General features: G+C 59.1%; 1 protein-coding gene across 1 annotated transcript; it reads left to right on the top strand.

The window, feature by feature from the left end:
- The first annotated feature begins 1,089 nt into the window (after positions 1-1,089).
- Positions 1,090-11,615, top strand: LOC122127930 (sulfotransferase 2B1-like). The gene is made up of 7 exons (XM_042702233.1): positions 1,090-1,143; positions 1,963-2,121; positions 6,283-6,497; positions 7,473-7,599; positions 7,731-7,825; positions 9,508-9,688; positions 11,445-11,615. Exons 2-7 carry the CDS (start codon positions 1,980-1,982, stop codon positions 11,567-11,569), a joined length of 885 nt encoding a protein of 294 aa, XP_042558167.1. The 5' UTR covers positions 1,090-1,143; positions 1,963-1,979; the 3' UTR covers positions 11,570-11,615.
- The last annotated feature ends 9,118 nt before the right edge of the window (positions 11,616-20,733 follow it).

Here is a 20,733-nt window from a genome sequence, read left to right on the forward strand (position 1 = left end):
CTTGAGCCACAGCTTCGCTTCGAGCCTTTTGGTGATTTGTTGGAGGTAAGCATCTCATGCACTTTCCTGCCGTAGCTGGCTTTAAACACTGGACCTCAGCCGCCTGAGAAAGTAGGATCATAGACATGAGCCACTGGCCTCCCGCTTAACAATAGAAGATTTTGAAAGGGAATATAGATGAAGTGAAAATAATGAGCAACTCCCTGCATGACAGCAGGGGTGGGAAAAGCCAAGTATTGTGATCAGGACTAGAGCTGGAACACAGGGTCTTACACTTGCCCTACTACTTGCCAGTTTTGTTGTTGTTTTGGATTCTTTGGTGCTGGGCTTGCACTCAAGGCCACACACTCTCATTTACTTTTTCCCTACGGCTGGCCTCTGAAGCCACACCTCTACCTAGCTTCTGTTGATTAACTGGAAATAAGGCCTCTCAGACCTTTCCACTGGGGCTGGCTTTGAACTGCAGCTCTCAGATCTTACCCTCCTGTTCAACGAGGATTACAAGCTACTTTAAAAATACTCTGTTTTGCAAAACTCCTCAGGACATTGTCCTTTGTGCATAACATGGCGAGAAATAAGACACTTTTGTGTTTGTCATCAAAACCACTGCTCTGTTGCGGGTTGCCAGCGGGAAGGAGAGGGAAGTCTTCTGAGCCGGCTTCATTCCGTGTCCAAATCCCTTTCTACTGTGTGATCAGGACTGATACAGAAAGCCTTTTAAAATCATGGGAAAACCGTGGCTCTAGGTGACAAAGATGACGGCCTTGGGCCTTGGTGCTGAGAGCAACACCGGAAGGGTCCAGAACTCCTCCTCTCGGCCTCAGCCTTGGCTGCCGCCTCCTCCCTCTGCCCTGAGCAAGCAGCATAAAAAGTAACAGAAAACCATTCTGAGCTTTCGGAAATCCAGCAGCCTCCACTGGGCTGGCTCAAAGATGCCCTCCATCCCAGGGCTCCCTGCCCTGCCACCCCACCCCCGCCCGTGGGGGCGGGGCACAGGGAGGGGCCCTCCCACCCCGCCCCCACTGCAGGCCTCCGGCCCGCCCCCGCTCTCGGGTGGAGCTGCCTTGGAACCGCCCAAGTGGAGGGTGAGCCACGTTTTTGGGCTGGGTGTGGGCAGCGGGGCTCCCGGAGAAGGACCTTGTGGTGAGTTGAGAGTTGATCAGAAAGGGACACAGGGGTGGGGCAGATGCCAGGGCCCGCTCCAGAGCCAGGCCACAGCTCTACCGGCATTCCTGCTAGCCCAGGAGTTCCTGCTAGCCTCCCCTGCAGGGAGGCACAAGGGGTTGTGGCAAAGGTTTCTGCTCAGCCAGAGGGGTCTCCAGGCAGTTAGCAAGCCTGCCACTCTCCCGCCTCTGCTGTGGGGCTCCGGGGCCCAGTGGGATGTACAGAGATGGCTCACCATCTCTGCGCTCACCAGAGATGGCTGTGGCCTTGCAAACGGCAGAGAGCAGGTGACAATTCTGTGGATGAGCCCGGCTCCTGGCCTTGGAAACAGGGCAGAGGCTGCCTCCCAGGATGTCAGCGCTAGCACCCAAACCTGAACAACTGTGGGCTTTTGGGGTTTGGGGGGGCTTGAACTCTGGGCCTGGGCTGTCCCTGAGCTTCTTTTTGCTCAAGGCTAGTGCTCTACCACTTGAGCTACAGCTCCACTTGGGCTTTTTCTGTGATTAATTGGAGATAAGAGTCTCATGGACTTTGCTGTCCAGGCTGGCTTCAAACCACAATCCTCAGATCTCAGCCTCCCAGGTAGTTAGGATTACAGGTGTGAGCCACCGGCGTCTGGCTGGCTGTGGGCCTTTGCCAGGGCAGCTGGTAGGAAACCTACCCCGTTGTTAGGATGGGCCCGGGGCACAGAAGACAAGCATGGTGTAGACGCACAAGGATATCAGTGCTGGGAGCGGTGGCAGGCCCACACCCGCCAGGCCAGCCTGGCCCTGTGGCTCAGGGGCCGCTTGCCCGCAGGACGCACCGGCACCGGCATGGGTGAGCGCATGGACACCGTGGAGGTCTTCAACGGTGTCCGCTTGCCAGGCTTCATGCACACGCCCGAGTCCCTGCGGACAGCCTGCTCCTTCCAGTTCCAGGACACAGACGTCCTCCTGGTGACCTTCCCCAAGTCAGGTGAGAAGCCGAGGTCCCTATAGACAGCCACATCGCTGCCCTCCTCTGCCCACTCCCTTGTCCCTTCTGGGGAGGGTCCCACCTCCTGGGAACTGGGACAAGCCCAAGGCCACGTTCCTGGGCAGGCGGCCCCCCAGGGCCCGCTCCATGGCCATCCCCTCCCCTCAGCTGGCCCCCACAGGCTCCGGTGGCCTCTCTGGACCGTGTGAGCAGGCAGGGAGGGTGCGGGTGGGTGCAGGGATTGCAGGGGTCCTCAGATCCAGTCAGCCACACCTGAGGCCTGGGCCTCCCCCGAGCAGCACCCGGGCTGCCGGTGCTGCGTTCCTTCCCCAGAGGACGGCCAGGCCTCAGCCCACAGGATGGCCCAAGGACCCTGTGTGGTCAGCCAGTCCCTCCAGAACCCAGAAAGGACAGGAGCCCAGGGTGCGGGTCCCCACAGAGTGAGCTGGGACCCCAGGGGAAAGGTGGAGGCCCCAGCTACTTAAGCTCCCATGGGACAGCACCCCCACCCCACCCCAGCAGGGCGGGGTCAGGAGCAGGCCTTGCCCTGGAGGCAGGGATAATTCTATCGCCTGTGACATGCTGGCCTGGGACCTCCCGTACCCAGAGCACTGGGCCTGGCCCCTGGGGGGCAGGAGAGCCCTCTTCCACCTCTACCAGTCCCAGTGCCCGCCCTTCCCCATCCCGCTGGCCAGGCCTCCTCTCACCCTGCTCCCTGGGCCTGGCCCCTCCCTCCAGGCTTCCCCACTCCTCCTGCTTCCTGCCGGAGAAAGAGGTGGGCTGGGAACGGCCGGGAAGCCAGGTCCTGGGCGCCTGGCATTTAAAGGGAGTCCCCCTCGGGGCTGTGTGCACAGAGCCTGCCAGAGCAGCCCCTCGAGAGGGGCTCGCCGGGGTGGGCCTGGTAACACACACCAGTCCTAGGGTGGGCGCTGGCTGCCCGCAGGGAGCTGGACCAGAGGGAACAGGGCAGGGAGGACAGGGATGGGTGGGAGACAGTGGGTCCCTGGTGACTCCTGTCAGATTTGACAGGAAGTGGGGTTTCCCTGCCCGTGGCCTCCAGGAAGCTGAACACACCAAGCACGGGGTCCTGGGTCCTCCCTTCCCCCACTGACACGGGTTTATGACCTCTGACACATCCAAGGCTGACCCCACTAGAGGAGACTGGGCATCAGCTGCCATGCTCAGGGCTGCCCGTGGCCACAGCCAGAGGCCCTTCATCCCTGAAGGCGCGCAGGCATGCCTGGCTCCATGCAGTGCTCACCTGGCCTGGGATCCCTCCCCAGCAGTGCAGAGAAGAGAGAGGGGGCTTCTGGAGCACCTCCTCACTACCAGGATGGGACGTTCCCGCCATCTGCTCCCTGCTGCCTCCGGGGAGCTCTTCTCTGCTGGGAGCCTCTCGGCTCTTGTTGCTGCATCTGACTCTGTCTTTGCAAACCCAGGTCACCCCAACCTCTCTCCGATCCCTGCTTGTGCTTGGCTGCGTAATGGCTCCAAGAGTGCATGCGGTCTGAGCACATGGCTTGTGAGCTCACACGGACTTTGAGGCTTGAGATGAAGATCATCCTGGATTATCAGGCAGCCCTGTGATCTTCGGGAGGAGGAGGAGGCCAGAGTGGGAGGGTAGAGAGGCTACGCGGAGCCTGGCCCAGAAGCCGGAGACGCAGTTAAAGGTTCCTTTGGAAGTCGAGCTCTGCCAGGGCTCGGGAACCACGGCCGCTGTGTGCAGAGCTGCAGGAAGATGTCCGTCCGCAAGGAGCGAGGGGCCTGACATGTGGGCAGCCACTTGTCCCTCGGGAGGGCGCAGCGGTGTTCCCGTCACCCCTGTACCCCCCGCCACTTCCTGAGGCTGCTAACCCCCACACTGACCAGCTTTTGGCCCGTGAGCATGCTAGCTTTCTGTCACTCAGAAAATACCTGACCAATCTGCTTTTAAGGAGGAAAAGGTTGATTTTGTAGGCTCCCATCCCTAACCCATCAGCTTCACTCTGGGCTGTGGGGGCACATTATGTCTGGAGGGTTTGGCTCAAGATGGACAGGGTGAGATTTCCAGGGTTCAATCTACCTGTGAATTGTTTGATCCTGGAAGCGAGGAGGAGGAAGGGAAGGGGCATAGCTTTGTGGTAGAGCACTCAGCTAACTTGTACAAGGCCCTGCGTTCCGTCTCCAGCACGACCACAAAAACAAAATAGGAGAGGCCACGTTGAACTGAAAGGCCTTTGTACAACAACCATTAAAAGATAGTAAGTATAAATAAAGAGAGAGGAGGAAGACACTGGGCCCACTGCTCCTGGGTGGACATTTCCCCACTGGCCTAAAGCCCTTCATCTAGTCCCACTGCTTTTCTCGCTCCCTCCACACTGACATCGAACTCAGGGCCTCAAGTGCTCTGCAGCCTGAGCTGTGCCGCCAGCTCTAGGCCCACCTCGAGAAGCCCCACCCTCTTGGCACCACTGCCCTGGGTACCAGCCTCCAACATCTGCGTTGCTCTGAGGAGGGTCAAGAATATTTTGACTTGTAGTTAAGAACAAGTTACAAAGGAATTTGACCATTTTTTATTCCTGCATGGCTGCAATGGTCACTTTCAGAGTTCCTGACCTATGTAGTGTGAGGTAATATCACCTTTTCCAAACGGCTGCTTTGTTGCCCAGAGAAGCCGGAAGCCAGACCATCGGCACACCACCTTGTCTGTGGCAGACTTCCTGTGCAAGGCCACACGCTTCCCACACCAGCTCCCTGCTCTGTCCCAAGGCCCCAGAGGCCTGGCTGCTGTGTGGGTTTTTTTGTGTTTTTTGTCAGTCATGGGGCTTGAACTCTGGGCCTGGGCGCTGTCCCTCAGCTCTTCAGCTCAAAGCTCCTGCTCTACCACGTGAGCCACAGCGCCACTTCCAGCTTTTTCTGCTTATGTGGTGCTGAGGAATCGAACCCAGGGCCTCAGGCATGCAAGGCAAGCACTCTACCACTGAGCCACCTTCCCAGCCCTGTTTTTGTGTAACTTCAATATCAACTTGTCTAATTCCAAAAAGAGACTTGGCATTTTTATTAGGATTGCATTTGATTTACAAATTAATGTGGGAACCAATTTACTTATTCTCTTTCCAAATCATCCTGTCTGAGGACAAAGCGTCCTCTCCATCTGCCCAGGGCCCGTCCTCACAGGTGGAGGCCTGTTGTCCTGTGGGCCTATGCTCCCTCCCACCGTCCCGTCTCTGTCAGCCTTGAGACTGGGTTCTTCCTATTATGCATGTCTTCTCCCTCCCTCCCTCCCTCCCTCCCTTTCCTCCTCCTCTTCTTCCTCTTTCTCCTTTTCTTTTTTCTGTACTGGGGATCAACCTAGGGCTGCACAATGGTAGGACAAGTGCCCTAAGTCCCCAGCCCAAAACAGTTTAAACAATCTGCTGGGGTTATAAAACAGACATTGGTGCTGGAAAATGGAGCTGCTGCTATAGCAAATGTCTAGAAATGTGGACGCAGTGTTGGAGCTGGCGGGGGGTGGTGAGGAGTCTGGGGCACTGTGAGCAGCAGCAGCCTGAGTTGGCGTGAGCAGGTGGTCCTACCGCCAAAGGAAAGAGGAGGGACGGGGACAGGGCTCTGAGAGCACTTACCCAGCCACGCAAAGCAGAAAGAGAAAGCCCCGATCGCCTTAGAAAATGCCAGGTGCACCCACACAGATGTTGGGAGGGCATAGATGGCAAAGGAGGCTATTCTGTTTTGTTGTTTGTTTCTGTGCATTGTGGGGCTTGAGCTCTGGGCCTGGGCGCTGTCCCTCAGCTCTTTTGCTCAAGGCGAGCGCTCTTCCACTTGGAGCCACAGTCCCACTTCCAGTTTTCTGTGGATAACTGGAAATAAGTGTCTCACGGCCTTTCCTGCCAGGCTGGCTTTGAACTGTGATCCTCAGATCTCAGCCTCCTGAGTAGCTAGGATAACCAGCAGGAGTGCCAGTGCCAGGCAAGAAGGCCATTCTGATATGATGTCAGGCAGGAAAGAGGAAAATATTGCCGGAACCTCATGGTTACGGTGCGGCCAGGTGTGAGGCCGGCCTGGGCCGGTGCTGTGTGTGGAAGGCAGCCATGCGTGACACCGGTGGAGATGCTCCCAGGGCCTGGGTTGCCCTCCTCCTGCTGCTTGCCCCCTCTGTCAGCTCTCATGCCTCTCGCCGTGCAGGGACTACATGGGTGCAGCAGGTGCTGAGTCTGATCTTCTGTGAGGGCCACCTGTGGCCCATCCTCCACCTTCCCAACTGGAGCCGCGCGCCCTGGATGGAGCAAGTCTCCTTCAGCCATCTCCTCAGCCAGCTGGAGCCCACCCGACCCCGCCTGCTCACCACCCACCTCCATGCCACAGCCCTGGCCCCAGCTCTGATGAGGTCCAAGGCCCGGGTAAGGGACTGCCCCCCCCCCCCGCACCCCATAGTCAAAGCCGAGGCCTGGGGATAGGCTCTCTAGAGCAAGAAGGTCCTTGGGGTGGGGTTCACTTCACCCCACTGCCCTGGGAGAGGGACCCGGAACACAGATGGGCAGAAATTCCAGCCAGCAGCAGCCTAAGCCGGCCCAGGCAGGTCTAGGAAGGAGGAACCTTTTTCTTTTGTGTGCAGGTTCTAGGCTTGAATTCAGGGCCTGGGCACTGCCCCTGAGTTCTTCTGCTTAGGATGAGCGCTCTACCACTCGAGCCACCACCCACATTTTGGTGGCTCATTGGAGATAAGCGTCTCAAGGACTTTCCTGCCCAGGCGGGGTTTGAACCTGGAGCCTCAGCTCTCAGCCTTCTGAGTATCTGGGATGACAGGCATGAGCCGCTGGCGCCCTGCTCCCTTTGTTTTTTGTTTTCTGCCACGCCGGGGTGCTGTGAGGCAAGCCGGACGAGCTGACCAGGTGAATCAGGGGTCAGTCATGGTTGGGGGGGGGGCAAAGGCTGGACTCACCCTCTGGCCTCGAGGAGGTGAAGAAACTGCACTGGCCTCCAGAGAGGCCTGCCCTCCCAGCCTCACCATGGTTTGCATGGATCCTGACAGGTCCCCCGTGCGGGTGTGATCACTCTCGGCTGGTCAGAACCTGAAGAAACAAGAGCACTAGTTACAGGGTTGCTTTGTGGAGCTCAGCCGGGCCTGCTGCCGCTGCCAGAAGCCAGCCGCTTAGAGCAAAGGCTGTGTTCTTGCCTCTAGTGAAATGTGCCCAATGCAGCCCAGGGCCCAGCCTGCTGGTCCCCACCCTTGGCAGGGTTGGCACGGTTGGCAGGCCAGGCTTGGCCCAGGCTTCCCCGCACTAGTGCCTTCTGCTATCAGGTGACTCACGCATGAGCTTCCCGCAGGGCCCTGAGGCCCGCGGCAGGACTCAGGCTGCTGCCCTGCCCGCCAGGTGGTGTACGTGGCTCGGAACCCCAAGGATGTGCTTGTCTCCTTCTACCACTTCCACCGAGTCGCCAACTTCCTGCCAGACCCCAGCTCCTTCGAGGAGTTCCTGGATGAGTTTCTCAAGGGCACAGGTGAGGGTTCAGGGACTGAGTCTGACCCCACCCCCTTGTCACCTGACTGTTCCAGCCCTGAGGCTCCCTGAGGCTTGTGAGCCCTGCCGCTGGGGCTGGGGCCTGGCCACACCTTCCCGTCTCCTTGGCAGGCTTCTTTGGCTCCTGGTTTGACCATGTGAAAGGCTGGCTGGGTCTCCAGCGGGACCTGAATATGCTTCTCATCACCTACGAGGAGCTGCACCAGGTGAGCACCTCTTCCAGGAAGCCTCAAAACCACCTGTGCTCCCCCAGGCAAAACCTGGGGTCCCCAGAGCCCCTGAAGAATCCTGGGAAGCTCCGGTTCCCGGGACAAGGCTGCCCACCGGGCTCTTTGGAACTGTGGCTTCTGTGGCTTCAGACACAGTCTCCTGTCTGCAACTCTCCAAAACTAATCCATTATGAGATTTGTCCATAGTTTTGAGCATGGCTTTTGTGTGCATTTTACCTTTTTTTTGGGGGGGGGGTCAGTTGTGGGGCTTGAACTCTGGGCCTGGGCGCTGTCCCTGTGCTCTTCAGCTCAAGGCAAACGCTCTACAGCTTGAGCCACAGCGCCACTTCCGGTTTTCTAGTGGTTTATTAGAGATAAGGGTCTCACGGACTTTCCTGCCCAGGCTGGCTTTGAACTGTGGTCCTCAGATCTCAGCCTCCTGAGTAGCTAGGATGACAGGCGTGAGCCACCAGTGCCTGACTCATTTTACCTTTTTTTAACGTGTGCACTTTAAAATGTGTATGAACACACGCACAGAGGTTTGATTCACATTTGGTTCCATTTACTAACTTAAATAAGCTCCTATAAACATTTTTATTGCCTTAATAACTTCCATCTATTTGTTCCTCCTGCCAGTGTCCCTCTGTCTGGGGACAGACAGGCCTTCCAGTTACGCAGCCCACACTGGCACAGCCACCAAATTGTACGCGTATTGCTCAGAACCTTGAGTTCTCTGCACTGTTCCAATATCATGTGTAAACAGCAAGATTTCAGCTCAGAATAACAAGCTGACATCCACAGTGGTACTCCCACTTTCTGCTGCTTGCGCCGTGCCCCAGACTTCGTTGGCAGCCCTTTGGGGTGAAGGCTGGTGCCGGCCCCAGCAGATGCCCAGAGTCTCACATGGGCCACCGCAGTGCGGTTTCCCCGGGTCCCTGGGACCGTCACGGTGTGTCCCTGCTCCTAAGTACTGCCTGGTGTGTGGAGTTCCTCGGAAGATACGCGTGGTTGAGTGAAAACCAAGAGGCGACCAGCCAGGTGTCTTTGGGGTCTCTTTCTGTGTAGAGACAGTGCCAGGGTCTGCCTGGGGAGCCAGGGGGAGCCCAGGAACAGCATTACACCCAGAATGGACCACAGCTCTGAGCATCAAGGAGAGTCGTTCTTAGGGCTCTTGGGGTTCCTGGGCTCCCTTGTCCACTGCGCTGTGACCTCTGCCGTCCCGTCAGCTATCAGGGGCCCGGTGCCTCCGTGGCTCCTGAGATAACTAGTCATCTACCTATGTACCTTTCCGTTGACTTACCCGTGTCCTGCCGTCCACTCTCACCCATCCATCCATTCACCCATCTGCCCGCCATCCACCCATCCTCTTGAGTATTTGGTCTCCTCTGCTCTTCCAGAGTGGGGCTCGCCTCGCACGGGGCACATCTTGCACTCTTTATTTTTCAGCTAGCACCTTAGTGTGTGCATTCTAAGAATGGCACAATAGTCTCTGGAGTGTCTAGAGGTGAAATAAATCCCCTTTCTTGTTGAGTACGGATGCTGCTTCCGAGCCCTTGCTGTAACAGAGCACGCTGAGGTGAGCATCGTGGCTCACACTGGTGATTACTCGGTTGACTTTTTCCAGGTCCTAAGCATCTGTTGCAAATGTGTGTCCTTCCCGTGTCTCCTCTCGGCTCCAGGAGCCTCGCAGCACCATCCGGAAGCTAAGCGCCTTCCTGCAGCAGCCGCTGGGGCCGGCAGAGGAGGAGCTGGTTCTGGAGCACTGCAGCTTCTCCTTCATGAGCCAGAGCAGCGTGGTCAACTACAGCCTGGTGTCCAAGCAGATCATGGACCAGAGCCGGGGCAAGTTCCTGCGGAAAGGTACCTGTCCTCTAGGTCTCTGGAGCACCGCCCCTCTGGGCACCAGCGGGGTGCCGCCGGGGCGCGAGCGCCTCTGCTCTCTCCAGGTTGACCACAGCTCTCAGTTTACCATCCACGGCCCCCCTTGCCGGCCTCTCATCTCTCCAGACCGCACAGGTGTCCTAGCAAGGGCACCACAGAGGGCAGTGCCAGCATCAGGGCATGCCCCCAGGCAGCGGCTGTGCTGAGGGCCATCTTCCTCAGATTAAACCCGCCCCAGACCTCTCGCCAGCTCTCAGGCCCTCCAAACCCAACCTCACCAGCCCCTCTAGGAGGCAACCCCAAATCCATTTGCTGCTCCCAGGAAAATGGCTTTTGTGAATCACTGCAGGTCACAGGGAGCAGCTGCCGGCATCCAGCCCGCAGAGTGAGAACTGTCCAGGGCCTTCTCGCTTTCCGGAAGGATGCCTGTAGGCCCTGGAACCTCCCTGCCACACACACCTTAGGAATCAGCAGCCTAACTGTCTATAGAGGAGGAAAGTAAGGAGGGCAACAGCAAAAAAGACACCATGATGCTGGGTGCCAATGGCTCACACCTGTAATCCTAACTACACAGAGCAAAAGATCTCAGAGACAGCGCCCAGGCCCTGAGTTCAAGCCCCAGGACCAGTATGCATGCGGGCGCACGTGCATGCACACCCACAGTGTATACACAAAGTACCCAACCATTTCTATAGCAACCACAATAAAGAGATGAGCTCCATGGCTCCCGGCAGCCTTCCCCAGTGCTGTCACAGACCCAGACAATACAGAGAAACGTAGACTAGTTCTTGTATAAATTCAGAACAAAATGAAGCGCAGCTTTGTCTCGGTCTCCACAGCAGCTGCATTCTTGGGAAGTCGGGGGCCCGCTGAGTTCTAGAGTCCTCAATGGAGTGGGCTCAGGCGGCGTGGGCTGGAGGAGGGTGTAGCTATACAGAGTTTTGACTCCCCGAGCACCTGTAAGACGGCGGGCTGCCTGGGGCCATCTCAGTTCAGTCTCTGACTCCGTCGGCATGAACTGAAATCCTGCCCTGTGGTTGCCGCTGCTGTCCCCAGTGAACCCATGGGTAAAAGGACTCCCCTTGTGGGTAGGAACTGTGACCCTGTCTTCCACCGTGCCAGGAACTGAAAACTCCCAGCACAGGTTTCCAGGCCTGCAGCATGTCAGGCTAGTTTGCTTGGTTGTTGTTTGTTTTGAGACGAGATCTTGCCGCATAGTGCAGGCTGGCTTCAAACCCACGCTTCTCCGGTGCTGGGATTGCAGGTGTCCCTGCCTCCAGCTGGGCATGTCAAGTTCTCAGGACAGGTCTGGGTTCAGGAGCCCGGCAGGAGTCCCCCCGTGTCCGAGGCTGGTAGGAAGCTGCAGTGTGATCCCTTCTCTGACTGCCACACAACATTCCAAGGACGGGGGTACAGCACCAGCTGGGCCCAGCCAGGGCACCGTCCCTCAGGGGCTCTGGGCGGCTCTTCCCTGCCTGTCCCACTCCTGGGCTGAGTCCTGCTGCCCGTTCTCCCCGTGAGGACTAGCGTCCTGTGACCCCATCTTACTGGTGCCACTGCAAAGCCCTGTTTTCCCAGTGCCAGGGTGAGCACGTGGGCTTCTTCTGGAGCCAGTCTGTACCCTGGGGACAGAAGGCCGTGGCTCTCTCCTTGCGGGACCCTGGTGGGGAGTGGCATCCGCGGGGCAGCCAGGGCCCCTCTCCCGAGGCCTGAGTGCCCCTCTCCCTCCCTGCAGGTGTAGTGGGGGACTGGCAGGAGCACTTCACTCCAGAGCAGAATGAGAAATTCAACGCTGTCTACCAGACCAAGATGAGAGACTCCGGCCTCCACTTCCCCTGGACCAGAGGTGGACACATCTAACCCATGCCACCTCCTCCCACTGGCCTGGTCTGGGACCCATGCTCGGCTTCTTCCCTGGTGTGGCAATAAAAATAGTTTGCTGCTCGCTTGTAGGTCCTGCTCAGCTCCGGCCTGGGGCTGCTGCCCTCCAACCCTTCCCCTTGGGCATCCCCGGACGCCCTATGCCCTCCAGCTTCCGAACACCCACCTACCCAGCTATAGTCCCAAAGCCCCGTGTTCAAAGCTCCCTGGAGCAGACATCTTACCCTACCTCAGGGCCCGAGGGTCATTTCTTCTCTCCCAGGGCCAAAGAAAATAGGTTGCTCTCAGGAGGCTGAGATCTGCAGGTCACGGTTGGAAACCAGCTGGGGCAAAAAAGTCCTTGTGATCCTATCTCCAACTGGCTGCCAAAAAAAGCTCCTGTGGAGCTGTGGCCCAAGTCATGGAGCACTAGCCTAGAACAAAAGTTCAGGCCATGTCCAGGCCCAGGGCTGGACCAAAGGCAAACCAACAAAAAAGCCAACTTGCTGCTGGCAAAGCCTAAAGAGCCCCAGCTGGCCCCCCCCCTTGGCTGGGGGCTTCCTCTTGACTGGGGTTCCCCACTTGGCTGGGGGACCCCCACTTGGATGGGGTTAGGGGGCCACCCAGAGAAGCCAAAGTGAAGGGCTGGAAGGGAGCACCGATCATGTGGGCGGCTGACGCCCCGAGATTCTCACCCCAGCCATCTGTCTACCAAGGCAGGCTCCCACACAGAGAGAAAAGGGGGCCATGCTGGGCATCACGGGGCCCTCCAGGCCCCCCATGCCCATCTGCTGTGTTCCAGGGGACACTTCTGCCCGCACTGGCAGAAAGCCAGCCCGCGTCAGCTTGTGCCAAGAGGAAGCGCAGTGGTACCACGTTCTGTTCCCGAGCAGCTTGGGGGGGGGGGGGGCTCCATCAGGGTGGTAGGGCAAATGGGCCCTGTTTTCCCTCAGCATCGCCCCTACTCAGCCCTCCCTGGACCAGAGCCCCAGGCCTGCTCCCTGCCCTTGGCTGAGCCGGGGAGGGGCCTTTGTCCTGCAGGGCACAGCTCAGCCTGGAGGAGTCAAGACCACAGGGTACAGCCGGCAGTCAGGAACCCATTTGATAGGAGGAAACTGAGGCCCAAGCCGGTGGGCTGCCCCAGGGAAGGAGGGGGCCAGTGTCAACCCAGCTCCCACCGAGTACAGAGCCAGCAGACGTGCCCTACGTCACCCTGAGTGGACAGCTGTGTCCCCAGGACAGAATCAGCCCTGGCGGCTGCAGTGTGCCCTGGCCAGTCCTGACCCCCAGCACAGCCCATAAGGAAAGCAACACCCAAGCTGCTACAGATGGCCAGGGTGGGGTGGGCGCTGAGCTCCCTCTGAGCCCCCTGAGCAGTGGCTGGAGTGTCCCCCTCTCAGCCTAGATGCTCAAAGCCAGCCCGTGGCCTGGCTCCAGGCCCCCGGGGGCCACAGAGAAAAGACGGGAGGTCAACCTGGAAAAGAATGCCGCGGAAGGAAGCGCCTGCCGAACGGGACAAGCGCCTGTTCTGCTGGTTTTCCTGAGCATGGATTCAGACGCATTCCCTGACAGGCTGCGTCAGTCCAGATGAGAGGCCAGCGGAAGGACATGACCACACGCCAAGGTCCAGGGGGAGAGGCCAGGATGACCACACGCCAAGGTCCAGGGTGAGAGGCCAGGATGACCACACGCCAAGGTCCAGGGCTGAGAGGCCAGGATGACCACACGCCAAGGTCCAGGGCTGAGAGGCCAGGATGACCACACGCCAAGGTCCAGGGCTGAGAGGCCAGGATGACCACACGCCAAGGTCCAGGGGGAGAGGCCAGGATGACCACACGCCAAGGTCCAGGGCTGAGAGGCCAGGATGACCACACGCCAAGGTCCAGGGGGAGAGGCCAGGATGACCACACGCCAAGGTCCAGGGCTGAGAGGCCAGGATGACCACACGCCAAGGTCCAGGGGGAGAGGCCAGGATGACCACACGCCAAGGTCCAGGGCTGAGAGGCCAGGATGACCACACGCCAAGGTCCAGGGGGAGAGGCCAGGATGACCACACGCCAAGGTCCAGGGGGAGAGGCCAGGATGACCACACGCCAAGGTCCAGGGGGAGAGGCCAGGATGACCACACGCCAAGGTCCAGGGGGAGAGGCCAGGATGACCACACGCCAAGGTCCAGGGGGAGAGGCCAGGATGACCACACGCCAAGGTCCAGGGGGAGAGGCCAGGATGACCACACGCCAAGGTCCAGGGGGAGAGGCCAGGATGACCACACGCCAAGGTCCAGGGTGAGAGGCCAGGATGACCACACGCCAAGGTCCAGGGTGAGAGGGGCCTGGAGGTCAGCCAGTGCACGCAGCCTGACACATGGCTTGGAAGTCTCCCTCCCTCCCTCCCTCCCTCCCTCCCTTCCTTTGTTCCTTCTTGCTCACTTCCCCTCCCTCTTCCTCTCCCTCTCCCTCTCCCTCTCTTCATTTTATTTTATATCAGTACTGGGGCTTGGGGCTTGGGCTCTTGCTTAGGTTTTTTGCTCATGGCTAGCCCTCTACCACCTGAGCCACACTTTAACTTCTGGATTTTTTGGTGGTTAATTGGAGATAAGAGTCTCACAGACTTTTCTGCCTGGGCTGGCTTAGAATTGCCATCCTCAGATCTCAGCCTCCTGAGTAGCTAGGATGACAGGTGCCCAGCTTTCTGCTAGACTCTTACCTTCAATTAACCAGCAAAAATCCAGAGGTGGAGTCCTGGCTCAAGTTATAGAGCACCAGCTAAGCCCTGAGTTCAAGTCACAGGACCAGCACACATATACACAAATGTCAGAATGCTGTGTCTCAAGGAGGTGTCCAGGCCTCCGGGACCTCATACGGTGGGGTCCCACACTGGGCAGAGGGGTTCCCAGCTCTGGGCTGGGCATGTAGTGGTCCAGGAATGCGTCTGGTGTGGTGGTGACACCTCAGGGGCTTCCCGCAGGAGCCCCCAGATGCACACAGGACCTGGGGAGCCAGGAGGGGAGTGCAGGTCAGTCCGGAACTTGTCACGGCCCAGAGGGCTGAGACGAAAGGACAAAACCCAGCCAGTGTCCTGGTGGGGCAGCCCCTGGAAGGCCCATGTGACCAGTTCTCCTGAGAAACTACACCATCTATGCCCCAGGGCTAGCAGGCAGCTCTGAGTATAGTCCTGGTGAGACTGAACATGAAAACATCAAACACAGCTCTGCTTATTGGACTGAGTGTGCGGGGTACAGAGGAAGGAGGTGGGTCTGCCCAAGGAGAGGACAAACAGCCTGCAGTCTCTCACGGTCCCACGGGCCTGCAAAAAAGAACACACACCTAGGACTGCTTCTGTAGAAGGCTCAGGCCTGGCAAGGCTCCGGGCACCCTGTGAAGAGACCTGGGCTCCAGGAGCACAGAGAAGCACAGAAACCTGCCCCAGGGCACAGAAGGGCTGAACAGGACCAAGACCGAGCCCTCGCTCAGGTCTTCCTCGCTGCAGCTAGCAGGGACTTCCAGGGGCGGCCTGAGTCTGCCAGTGCATTGCCTCTGCGACACAGCTGGGAGGAGTCTCAATGCACCCGCCAGACCCGTGCCCACTCTCCTCCAAGGCTGGGAGCCTGCACCCTACCCGGCCCAAAGCCGCTGTTTCTGCAGGAGTCCTGGCCCCTCCGGCTGACACCTTTGGGGTCCTCTGCCCGTTCGCCCAGGAGCCTGGATGAAGCTGGGGTGAGGCTGCCCCAGGGCAGACTCAGCCGCCTGGGCCTCCCTCCCTCCATGTCCTCTGAGTGGGACCCGGCCCTGCCCTAAGCCCTGTGGAGCAGAGCTCACTCTGTCTACCACCAAAACACCCACGGCTTGGCCCAACCCCTGGTATTGCTGAGCTGCAAAAAGGCTTCCATGAGCAGTGAGGACAAGGAGCATACATCCCCCACCACACACTCAAATGCACACATGCACACTCTCCCTGGTACATGCACACATGTGTGTATGCTTACATACACAAACCTAGACAGCATGCACATACACACATATACACACTCCCCAGTACATGTGTGTGCATGACATACACCTAAACAGTACATGTGTGTGCTCCCCCAGTATGTCACACACATGCACATGCATAGGAGCACACACATACTTAGCACGCACACACATGTATGCTTGCACAGGGAGCACACATCCACCCCCACATACACACTCCAATACATGCACACACTCCCAGGTACACAAGGTACGTGTGTGCACCTAGACAGCATGCCCATGTGTACATGCGTGCCACACATCGAAGGGCCACAGGCTCTAATCCTGACCGCCGGAGTGTCAGGCTATGAGGTCTAGCTCAGGACCCTGCTGGGCGTGCTGAACCAAATGGCTCCATTTCTGAGCTCAGTCCCCATTTGTGAAGTGTACTCATAGCAGGCCACGGTGCAGGGCTGCTGTGGGGGTTCAACACTGTGAGGTTTAAACCAAGCTCCTAAGTACTGGGAGAGAGGGAACACTCCATGGGAGCAGCCCCGGCATGATCCTGAGGGGGAGAAAGTAAGAGAGAAGATGGGGAGGGGAGAGAGGAGCAAGGGAGAAACCCCAGGCCGGGGCCCTGGGGGCCACTGATGGGCCACGAGGACCCCCAGGACAAAGGAGGGCGGATGGTGAGGGATGCAGACTGCCCACAGACCCGCGCCAGCTGTGGGGTGACCGGGCAGTCTGACAGCCGGCCGCCCCCACACCAATTACCAACACTTAGTCACAGCCTCCCTGCCTGCGCTTCCTCTCCAGCAGCCTCCGCGGTGCCCTCCTCCCGCTCACTCGTCTGCCTGATGGAGGGCTGGTGGGGGCCAGGCCTCAGGGACGGCATCGCGGCCCAGGCCTCAGGGACAGCATCGCGGTGCCCTCCTCCTGCTCACTCGTCTGCCTGATGGAGGGCTGGTGGGGGCCAGGCCTCAGGGATGGCATCGCAGCCTGGGGTGTGTGGCTCTGGGGGCGCAGCCAGCCGCCGCAGCAGCATAGTTAGATACCAAGAGTGGAGCTTCATCCGGCTCTTCCGGACACTGTGAAAGGGAAGCCAGGCACTTTTAACAGTTTACCCACTGAGCCCTGTGCTGTGCTGAGCAGCCACTCAGGCAGGGCTCGGCCGTGGTGGGTGTGTGATGGGTCACACCGAGCCCAGGAAACAGGCCTGCTACGCCACCGTGCCTGTGGGGCAGAGCTGGGCTGGCTGCGCAGGTCTGGCTCGGGGTCTCTCCTGAGTTTGGGCAGCTGTTGGACAGATGTGGGCCAGGGCTTAGGCTCAACCACAGGCTCAGTGTGCTCCGCAGGTCTCCTCACCCTGGGCTGCCTGAGCTGGCCAGGGCCTGGGGTCCCCCGAGGGCTCCGTGGGGAGGGAGGGGCTGGCCCCTTCTCCCAGTGCTGCTCTGGCTCCTGGCTTGACAGTAGCCTCCAGCCCCCAGGGCCAGTGTGAGCAGAGCATCAGTGTTAGCCTTTGAGGGGTGGAGTGATTCCTGGGATCTGAACCCAGGCCTTGTGTGTGCTAGGCAAACCCCCTTCCCCTGGAGCCACATCTCCAGCTCTTTGGTTTATATTTTGTTTCTGAGGTAGGGTCTCCGAGTCTCAGTGACGCCCAGACTGGCTTCCAACTCTCCATCCCCCACCGGTTCTCCCCAAGCACCTGGGATTACAGGCACAGGCCACCACATCCAGCTAGTGCTGGGCATTTTTTGGCTCTTTGAAGTCACATTGCACCCCAAGTCTGCCGTACTGCCCTGTAGCTGACAAGGAGAAAGGCTCAGTCTCAGATTGAGAGGACGTCAGACCAGTGCTAGCTCAGCGCTAGACCAGTGGTCCAGCGTCCATTCCCTGCGCAAGTCCTGGGAGGAGGGCTCACTCCAACAGTAAGCTAGGGCAGCGTCGGGAGCGTTTGTCCAGCTTTGGGGTGTAAGTGGCTCTATGATTCCCAGTTCTGCTTGTCTGGAAAGTTCTCCAAGGTGTGTGTAACACTCACAATGCTCTGAGCCAGGGCTCAGTGGAAAAGGCTTGAGGATGGGTTGTCTTCTCTAAAGCTTTACACACTGGGGCAGAAATACTGACTGCCCGGTCTGGGACTGTGCCCCCTGGGACCCCCTGCCCGGTCTGGACTGTGCCCCCTGGGACCCCCTGCCCAGTATGGACTGTGCCCCCTGGGACCCCCTGCCCAGTATGGATTGTGCCCCCTGGGACCCCCTGCCCGGTCTGGACTGCGCCCCCTGGGACCCCCTGCCCAGTATGGACTGCACCCCCTGGACCCCCTGCCCAGTATGGATTGTGCCCCCTGGGACCCCCTGCCCAGTATGGATTGTGCCCCCTGGGACCCCCTGCCCAGTCTGGACTGCGCCCCCTGGGACCCCTTGCCCGGTCTGGACTGAGACACGGGGCCCTCTGCCGGGTCTGGACTGAGACCCGGGGCCCCCTGCCCGGTCTGGACTGAGACCCGGGACCCCCTGCCCGGTCTGGACTGTGCCCCCTGGGACCCCCTGCCCGGTCTGGACTGAGACACGGGGCCCTCTGCCGGGTCTGGACTGAGACACGGGGCCCTCTGCCGGGTCTGGACTGAGACCCAGGGCCCTCTGCCCGGTCTGGACTGCCCCTGGGACCCCCTGCCCGGTCTGGACTGCGCCCCCTGGGACCCCCTGCCCAGTATGGATTGTGCCCCCCGGGACCCCCTGCCAGGTCTGGACTGTGCCCCCCTGGGACCCCCTGCCCGGTCTGGACTGCACCCCTGGGACCCTCTGAACCCCACAGGGACGACAAGCCGCTTGGTGCAATAAAAGCCCCAGAATAGGAACTGGGAAGTGGTGCGAGTCCTGCCGCCGCCAGCTGTGACCCAGGCAAATCGCCCCTCACCTGAGCCTCCATTGATGTGTGTGTGTGCACGCACATGCGTGTGCACACGTGCACATGCTCATGCACACCAGTCCTGGGGCTTGAACTCAGAGCCTAGGCACTGTCCCTGAGCTTTTGTGCTCAAGGCTGGTACTCAACCACTCCATCCACAGTGCCACTTCTGGCTTTCTTTGGTGGTGAACTGGAGATAAGAGTCTCACAGGGACAAAGGGTGAACAAATGCAGCTGTGGAACCCACTGGACACTATGTTGGAAATGAACTACACCACTTGTAGGAAGGAAAAGCTGGGAGCGAGCAAGGGAACGGGGACATTGTCCAAACAGAAATGTACTCATTCCTGGACTTACAGCAGTCTAACCCTCCATACGCCAACTTTACCACAACACATTTTTTAAAAAAAGAGTAACAGGCCACATGCCGGCGGCCCACGCCTGTCGTCCTAGCTACTCAGGAGGCTGAGATCTAGGATCACGGATAAAAGCCAGCCTGGGCAGGAAAGTCCGTGAGACTCTTATTTCCAATTAACCATCAGAAAAACGGAAGTGGCGCTTGCCTTGAGCTGAAGAGCTGAGGGGCAGCACCCAGGCCCGGAGTTCAAGCCCCATGACCACCACCAACAACAAAAAGAAACATTTGTTTTTGTTGGTGTGGGGCTTGAACTCCGGGCCTGGGTTCTCTGAAGGACTGACTCCTACCCTGTCTTCTCAGGCGCATACAGAGATCAGGCTTGCCTCCAAGGATGGGTGTCGGTGCAGACACAGGCAGGCAGCCCCCCCAAGCCGCTGTAACATCCCATTGTGGGCCTAACAGAAAAGCCCCCCCCAGCTTCATTCACCTCTGCCTCCCCGCTCAGACCTCACAAAGCCCAGCTCCTGTCCCACCTCGCACCCAAGCCTGCGGGAAGCTGCCCCTGCTGCTCTGTCTCAACCAACAGCCCTCACCTGTGGAGATGGCGTCCAGCCTCTCCTTCCTCTCTCCTCCACTTTCCCAACACTCTGAGCTTTTTCACTCAATGCGAGTGTTCTACCACGTTGAGCCACAGCACCACTTCTGGTTTTCTAGTGGTTACAGATGAATCTCATAGGCTTTCCTACCAGGGCTGGCTTCAAACCACAATCCTCAGATCTCAGCCTGAGAATCTAGGATTCTAGGCACAAACCTGTAATCCAACCCTGTTTTGTATTTTTATTTTTGAGATAGGGTCTCGTTAATTTTGCCTGGGCTGGCCTTGAACTCTGCCTCCACTTCCAGCTGGGGTAAGTGTGTACTACCACACCTTTGGCAAAGCCTTTTCTTGTCTATGAGATGGGGTCTTCGCCATCCACCTGGGCTGGGACCTTCAGGGAATAAGCAAGCTCCTCACAGCGGTCTCGGCATGGCTGCAGCCCTGAAAGCCACAGCTCCTGGAAGGTACCTCCCTCCCCCAGGACCCCAGATGGGCCCTGCCCTGCAGTCAGAGGCTGCCCAGGGCCTCTGTGCTCCTCTTCCAGTCCCACTTGCTGACTGCTGGGACCTGCCCTCGGCCTCACCCAGCGGGAACCCCAGACTCCCCGGTACCCTCGAGCTCTGGGACCCGGCTGGGCCAGAACTGGAGCAAATGCTCACGGAGAATGTGCGTCTCTGGTGTGTCCTCTCTGTCCCTGAGGAGACCACCACCGTAGCCAGGTTACCATGGTGATGCCTATTATCCGGGCTTAACAGGAGATGAATCAGGAGCTAAAAATAGCCCCAGCAGACGGATGGATGGGTGGGTGGGCCCGATTCAGGGTCAGGACAATTTGTTTTTCTCAGAGAAGATAATTGAGAGGAAATCTCAATTAGAAACCCACCCCACTGGGCTGAGGGGCTGAGCACGTGGACGCTGCCCGGAGCCTGGCCAATGGCACCTGACCGAGGCACACTGGGTCCTCATTAAGTGTCTGAGTGCAGACCGGAGCCACTCACGCCCCACGCACCTGACCAGCCCCGCCCCGCCCGGTCCGCGTGGCCGGCCGGCGTGCCCAGACAAACGCACAGGCTGTGGCAGGTGCAGGATGCTTTACTGGCCCAGGGGCCGGCCACCGTCTCCAGGGGTTTTCAGATCACAGACACGGAGGGTGGGTGGGTGGGGAGGTGGGTGGCGCCAGCCGAGGCGGTGGAGTGGGGGCCGCAGGGCCAAACCGGGGAGCTCCTCCCACCCTCCCCTTTGAGAGGAGGCCCCCCGTGGACCAGGCTCCAGCCCCTCCTGGCCTCTCGGTGGCCCTCTTTCCATACCGGCCTAGGTCTGACGCCTGGGGCCCAGTGCGGGGTCTCAGGTC

Source organism: Dipodomys spectabilis, unplaced genomic scaffold (assembly GCF_019054845.1).
Source record: "Dipodomys spectabilis isolate Male_0828 unplaced genomic scaffold, ASM1905484v1 ptg000318l, whole genome shotgun sequence".
In the NCBI taxonomy this organism is placed as follows: Eukaryota; Metazoa; Chordata; class Mammalia; order Rodentia; family Heteromyidae; genus Dipodomys; species Dipodomys spectabilis.